Source organism: Blastomyces dermatitidis, assembly GCF_000003525.1.
Source record: "Blastomyces dermatitidis ER-3 genomic scaffold supercont1.1, whole genome shotgun sequence".
In the NCBI taxonomy this organism is placed as follows: Eukaryota; Fungi; Ascomycota; class Eurotiomycetes; order Onygenales; family Ajellomycetaceae; genus Blastomyces; species Blastomyces dermatitidis.
The window spans coordinates 7,210,886-7,218,353 of NW_025544774.1; the positions used below are offsets into that span (position 1 = coordinate 7,210,886).

At 45.1% G+C, this 7,468-nt stretch overlaps 2 protein-coding genes across 2 annotated transcripts; one reads left to right on the forward strand and one right to left on the reverse strand.

Annotated features, from left to right (window-relative positions):
* Positions 1-10: 10 nt before the first annotated feature.
* On the reverse strand, positions 11-4,164 carry BDCG_01036 (uncharacterized protein). Its single transcript, XM_045416545.1, has 2 exons — positions 1,772-4,164; positions 11-1,698 (listed from the first exon to the last, which is right to left on the reverse strand). Exons 1-2 carry the CDS (start codon positions 3,146-3,148, stop codon positions 889-891), a joined length of 2,187 nt encoding a protein of 728 aa, XP_045272249.1. The 5' UTR covers positions 3,149-4,164; the 3' UTR covers positions 11-888.
* A 365-nt stretch (positions 4,165-4,529) lies between these two features.
* BDCG_16253 (uncharacterized protein) lies at positions 4,530-5,705 on the forward strand. The gene is made up of 2 exons (XM_045425506.1): positions 4,530-4,709; positions 4,866-5,705. The coding sequence occupies exons 1-2, from the start codon at positions 4,636-4,638 to the stop codon at positions 5,005-5,007; spliced, it is 216 nt and encodes a 71-aa protein (XP_045279403.1). The 5' UTR covers positions 4,530-4,635; the 3' UTR covers positions 5,008-5,705.
* The last annotated feature ends 1,763 nt before the right edge of the window (positions 5,706-7,468 follow it).

A 7,468-nucleotide genomic window follows, 5' to 3' on the forward strand; every position in this document is an offset into this window, starting at 1 on the left:
ACATCTCAGATGCCAAATTCTTAGCATTAATTGGGAATAGGTAAAGATAAATGTAGAGAAAAAATAGTTATATTCATACCTGAGAAAAACTAATCAAGACAATCTATCTAAATCACATTTCAAATCACTCAGCTACTGATATCTTCTCTCTTTCTTCTCTCACCCCTCACTCTCTCATCAAGATCAATCAATCATCAATCAACCTTCTCATAACTACACATTTACTTATTTATTTACTTATTTATTTATTTATTTAATTTACCTAAACCCCTCCTGCCACATAAAAGGTGAAGGTGAACAGTGCTAAGGTGCCATACATACATACATATGGTATGACACAAGAAAAAAATATGCGTGAAGGAAAGTTAAGAAGGGGAGAGAGGATGGGAAAATTCACCAGGAAGGGGGCGGGAATATCAGGCAAATCTAGCAAGCAAAACTAGCAACAAAATACAGTGGTAAAAAGACAGGGGGGGTTGGGTTTATACACGGGGAAAGAAAGAAACTAAAGGGGGATAAGCTCAGTGTGGTGAAGGGGGACGGGGGGAATAGAGTGTTGTAAAAAACAGAAAAAAATACAGAAAAAAATAAGAAAAATCTGTAAACCGTAAACTGGTATCAAATTCACTTCCACCATCGAAAATAGAAAAAATAGAGAAATAGAAAAATAGAAATTTTGCCAAATTAGCTTCTCAGGTTGGGGATGTTTTTTAGTTGATTTCGATTTCTTTCGGTTTTTTTTCGAGCTGGTTTTCTGGATATATCTTTCGTCTCTCCTGTCAGATAATACACCCCATCCATTCACAACAGGAGCATGGACCCAAAAGAAAAAGTACTCCACATTTCATCTCTCACTCGTGGCCCTATTCATGTTCATTCTATTTCAATTTACTGCTGCGCTGGACTGGGGAGCGGTTTCCGTTCAATAGGCTCCGTCGACATCGGTGGGCTTCGCGATGGTTCCGGAGTTACCTGTGCCTGCATGGGCGCTGGTGCCGGTGCTGGCATTGGGGCCTGCTGCGCTTGCACCTGCGGTGGTTGCGGCGGCATCACCTGTTCCGGATACCCCCCAAAGCCAGCTGTGGCAGATGGCAGGGCAAATTGCTGTTGTCGGTCCTGTCCTTGTGGCGCTGGCATTGGCACTGGTGCTGGTCCTGCGGGATTGCCACCAGGCCCCATAGCTGCGCTGGTACTGTGGCTTCGTCTCCTGTTGGCGGTTGCAGACATGGCTGGCTTATTCATGCCGCCGGGACCGTAGGGACCGGGGCTCATGGAGCGTGGCTGCGGGATGCGTCCGGGACCTGGTGAGAGGGAGCGTGGCACATGCGGGAACCGGGCGGGTGACATTGGGCGCCCATTTTGGTGTTGCTGATGGGGATGTGGGTGTTGTTGGGGTGGGAATGTGCGGTAGCTAGATGGCGCGGGGGATGCTGGGGATGCCGGGCGGCCGTTTGCAGGCGGCTGGAAGCGCGGAGTTAAGGGGCCGTTGGGGTTGGGGCTGTGATGAGACATTTGGCTGCTCATGGACATGGAACGGCCGCTGTCAGAAGGGGGACCGCCAGGAGGGTATCCCATTGGTGGTGGGCCACGGGGACCGGCATTGGATTGGTTGCGGGGACGGGGTCGGACGGGGCGGGAGGATAGGCAGGTTCGTGGAACGACGCCTTGCGCAGAACGGTCGAGACGGACGCAGAGGGCCTGTTATTTGTAAGAGTTTTGTCAATTAAATTTATGGGATCCGTGAAGGGAAAGGAAAAAAAATGAAACCTACCCAGCCATCGTCATATTCATGCATGAGGCGGACAAGTTGTCCAGCTCGAAGTTCAAGTTCATCCTCCATCGAAGGGGAGAAGTCAAGCTGGACGCGATGAACGTTCGGAGGCCCAGCGGGACCGGCACCAGGACCAGCGCCAGCGCCGGCAACTGCAGACGCTGTGGTAGAGTCCACGCTCATGGCGGGACTAGCTGGAGGAGGAGAATCTCTTGCGGGAGCAGGGCCGTCGCGTGGCTGTTCCTGGAGCTTTCCGTCGTTCAAGCTTCGGCGAACTGCAACGGCGCCAACAGCTCCAGCAGTAACAGCAGTGCCCACTGCAGCAACACCGGTAACTAGGGTTTCAGGTGAGGGCGTGCGGACATCAGAAATGGCAGGGGATGGGATGTGGCTAGGTGGTGCACCTGAAGCAAATGCTGCAGGCACTCTGGGAGTTCCAGGTGTTGCAGGGGTTGCAGGTGTCGCAGGCGTTGCAGGCGCGGATGAGATCGCGGGGCTGTCGAAGGGATTGACCGGGTCATTGAAGGGATTGGGATCATTGTTGAATGTTTTGGGCGGCGGCGCTGGCTTCTCCCCAGTAAGACTGCGTGCAACACCAACAGCGGCGACACCAGGAGCAAGATTGCCACTGCTAAACGCATTTCCTGGAGTGGTGTGGCCACCAAGGTCGGGCGAAAACTGTGTAATAGGTCGAATATTCAGCTGGGGAGCAGTTGGAGAGGTCATCGTTCGCGTCATGGGGGGAGGGTCACTGCCGCCAACAGTAGGGCCAGGACCAGAATCTGAACGCGCTGCTGCGCCGAACGGCTTTTCAGTATCGAAACCGGTCAATTCCGACTTATCCCGTTTCTTCTTCCGGATGAAAAACAACGCAGCACCCGCAATCAAGCCAATTAGCAGGATAATTCCTATTGCCAATCCTGCCTTTGCACCGCCAGACATGCCACTGGAGACATCAGATGAGGTGATCGCTGTTGGTGAGCCGGTACCCGTGCCGGTTTGGCGAAACTCATTAAACCCAGTGGGCGTATTGACGGTATCCGACGAGATGTCTGAAGTCGATGTAGCCATTGTAGTTCTGGATGGCCTGTTTGATGCCGTAGTCTCCTTGGTAGACTTGGGCCGCTCAGGTGTTGTTGATGTTCTTTTCGGCGTAGGCCTGGCAGAGGTGCTTGCGGGACGCCTGGAGGGACGAGGCTCTGGTGTCCTCGTTGGTCGGACAGGGGGTCCCACGCCCGGTGCATGCTCTGTAAAAAACCCCCCGATAGGACCTTCAAAGTCTGGAGGGAGTGTCACAAACACGATTTCCGGACGTCTCTGTCTCTTGCCCAATTCCCTTTTGTGGGCGGCCCAGTGGTGGTCATGTTGATGTGCCATCGTGATGATCGTGAGGCTGCAATGCAGAGTTGACTGACTACCTTAAGACAGACGGATGAAGAGCAGGCCCACAACGAAGAAGGGAAGGAATGAAACGGATGTTAGTTGCAGCAACCAGTGCGCTCGAGGCTCGAAGAGGAATTTGTTCTTGTTGATTGATGTTTGCGGAGGTGCGATCGATGATAATACTGCGATTAGTATTTGGAGGCGATCTACATTAACAAACTATACTATCTCTCTCGGATTATCGGCGTAGGGATGAAAATCAGTCGCGGACGTGATGGTAAGTGAGATACATGAAACAAATGGATCGCATGTCTAAAAATCGTAAAATAGGAAAAAAAAAAAAAAAAAAAAAAGAAAAACAAAAGAATCAAGGGCCCGACTGCGCGATGATAGCCCAGGTACAGTCAAATTTCTCTCGTGAAGAGCACCTTGCTTGGGGGCTCTGTAAAAGGACTGTGTATCTTGGCTGGTATGGCTCGCGAATAATAACAGAAGAAGAGAAGAAGAGAGGGGGAGGAGGGGGGGGGGGATAGAAGAAAGAAGGAAAGACAACGAGCAACCAGGCAAGCAAGAATGAATGAATGACAAGTAGAAATGAACGTGGGGAGAGAAAGATAAACGGAGAGCAGCGGGCGAGGATTGAGGAGGACGGACTGGACTGGAGGTTGAGAGAAGAAGAAGAGGAGAAGGGGACGACGACGGAGAAGAAGAAGGAGAAAAGACGGACAAAGGCAAAGGGGGGGAGCGAGTAGCGGGCGAGCGGGCGGGCTGAGCAGCGAACATGGCAAGTGCAGCCACAACTCTTCCTACGCAGCGAATAGTGAGAACTGAGCCACTGTGAGCAGGCCAATCCAACGCCGGCTAACCTGGGGAGGGACTAGCAATAATAATAGGCATACATACTCCGTACTGCGTAGTACGCCGCTAACTTTAAGCATCCAATCCTTCTCTCTCTCCCTCCCCAAGCGAAGGGGAAAACGGCTTCAGATTGTTGGTTTGTATTATTATTATTATTTAATTATTTAACAATACATTGTATGTCATCCCACAAAAACAAAGAGAACATAAACACGCCCATCGGCCAATCACGGCTCCCTCCCTCTCCATCCCATCCTCCCCGCAGCAAAACGAAAGAAAACACCGTACAAAACCGAAACGAAACCGCCCAAACACGCAGCCAGTCACCGTCCTCAAACATCTCAAACAGCTCAAACAGTCCTGTCAGCCAATCCCCCGCGGCCCCGCCCCTAGGCTGTTTCGGGAATGGCGCCAGGTACCGCCGTGGGGCTGGCGGTACAACCAAATTTTAATCTGGATTAAAAGTTGGGTCAGGGGCAGCGCTTTTTTGCTTTTTTTTGCTACTTTTTTGCTACTGAGAACACGTGACCTCGATCTTCCAACAACGTCCCGTCCGGCTACAGCAATTCAGTTCACCCCGTCGAGGCGTCCGTCGTCTTGACGCCTTGCGAGGGGCACCAAAAATGGCCTCACCTCACTGCATCCCATTCAATGGGCCTAACCACAGGCCGAGTCACGATGGCACCAACCTGCCTAGGTACGTACCAATGACCACCTTTCCTTGAGATTCTTTGTTCTCCGGTCGTTTACCAGGTGCCCTTTCTCTCTTCCTCTTTCTCCCACCTCCCGTCTTTCCTGCTCCCTCAACCCTGGGTGTATCTCCTCACAAACCAGTTGCTCATCCATCTATTAGTGCGCTGCCAGCCGCTTGGCCATGTTGTGGTTTTGTGGCCCCCCCCCCGGTTCCTACACATTCCTTGCCTTCCCCCGATCCCAACGATGAAGTGCTCTCAGCCCAAGATCTGACAGAGCTCGATGATTCCCTGAGCTCATGAGAACTTCTCTGTCTTGAAGCCGGGTCTCTCTGGTGACTTGAGGGAATTCTATGCTGATCTACTGAATGATGATGAAGTTGATCTGTCTGAGATTTTCAAGGATTTTGACAAGGCCCCAGGTACAATGGAATGACAAGACCGGATTGAAGAGCAGTGAAAATAGTCAGTGATTGCAGAGATTCACTTGTTTGTATCTGTTGAGGGTCCCGCGGTTGGTCGGCTCTTCTACCAGCAGTGCGCTGGTGGTGATCGAGCTCTTTTGCCTCAGTAGTCTACAGATTATGAGACTGTTAAGCATGAGCCTCGCTGTGATCAACATGCATGGGTTCAATCTCAGAATGAACTTAAAAATTCCTAACAAATACTCTGAACATTTTAACAGTGTCAAGAGATATTCTAGAAGTGTGCTCTAGAAGTTCTGTGAGTTCTAGAACTAAGTGATTCAGTTCATTATTAAAAAGAAGCCATTATGAGAAGATCACTGAAGAGAGTCACTGAGAGAAAGTACTGTACTCTGTGATAGCTGGTCTGAGAGAGAGTGTTGAGAGTTCCACAGTTGATCGGCTCTTCTATCAGCAGTGCGCTGGTGATGATTGAGCTCTTTTGCCTCAGTAGTCTACACTATCTATTAATGAAAGAGCAGGTACTGTGCCAGTTAGACTAGCCGCCGGGACTAGACTAACCGTGTGACCGTGTCTAGACTGACCGTGTGACTGTGTCTGAGACTAGGATCAGATTTTTTGATAGTTTCATTATCAATTCAACTGATTTCATTACATGGTTTTAACATTAGATAGTAGTTTTATACTGTCTCAGTGAGACTTACTGTCTACTCTTATCACATTTTTCAAATGAAATCATGATTTCTACTTCTCAATTTAAATTATTTTTATTACTTTAAATGACTTTAAATCTCATTTGAGTATTACTAAAAAGTGTTACTTTTTAAAAAATTAAAAATAGTCTAAAAAAACCTTAAAATGTCTAAAAATAGTAACTTTATATCAAGAATGAGACTAAATAAGATCAAATAAAATCACTTTCTCATTTTTTTCAAGTCATGGTTTTATTTTAAGATCTGATATATAGTCATTTTATCTGTTTTTTTAATAGTCAGTCTCAGCAGAATTCACATCAAGAAATGTATGAGATTAGATTAAATGAAATCAAATATGAAATTCATAATTCTGATGATCAGTCTAACTGTGTCTGAAATCAGAACTAGAATATTTAATGATCTTATTATCAATTTAATTAATCTTATTTGTAAGAATATGTGCTTGCAGGTGATTATTCAGGTGTTTGCAGCTTGACATGATATGTACTGTTAACTACTAGAAGTATTCATAATAGAAAGATAAAATATAGAGATTAAATGTATAATAGTATTCAAACTGAGTTATGAATAGTATTTGTAAACTTCAGTCTATATAGTTGTGTGTAGTTAAGAGCTGCTAGCTCTATTAATTATATAAGAGATAGAAATAGAAGTAAAGAATCTGTAAGAAGTAGAATTTCTTATATATTTCTCTCTCTCTAAGACTTCATCTGTGAAGTCTTTCACTGAGTGACTTTATAGAATTAGCTCAGCACTGCAGTGATACTCATTAAAAATTCTTCATATCTATAAAAAAAACCTCAGTGAGGAAAAATTCCTTGTCACTATAAAGAGAAAAGAGTCTGTTACTCAGTTTCTTATTTCATGAGATTCTTTATAATCTATAGATTCTTCTCTGACTATTATATAGATTTATCTTATATCTTTTATATAGAAGAGTTTCAGTTGACTCTTAATTATTTTCATAAGATTCTTATATAATTATTACACAGATTCATCTTGTAGATGAATCACTTTCTGTGAGATTATCTTTATTAAAGAGAAATATTTATAAGTTAATCTTTCACTTATTCTTATAAATCATTGTTCTTTGACACTGTAGAATTATGAGGAATTTTTCATTCTTTCATTAACTCTGTAGAATTGTAGAATTAAGATATCTACAGTCTGCAATTACTTTTTATAGTTATATAGAAAGATTCAGATCTGCAATTCACAATCACTTTTATTTACTAGAGTGATCTGACTGTTCTATGAGATTACTTACAGTGTAAGCAAATCTCTCTAGAGTAGTATAAATATCTCAGATCTATTTACAGAATCTCATCTTCTTTTCTCTTTTTCTGTAACAGCTCTTATTCTTATAAACTATGAGTATTCTCATTCATCTGTGAAGTGTTTTCACTTAGATAATAGAGAGAGAATGTTTCTGACAATGTCTGTATATTAATTCAAGAACTTCTCAAGAATAAAAAATTTTTCAATTTCAATATCTTTATAATAATATCTGACTGTTATTAAGCTTCTTATGAGTGTTTCTATAACTTCTCTGATTACTTTTTACTGACTGATAAAGTAGGAATACTGCTGTTCATAACTGTGTCTTCACTTCTCTCAGTCTTA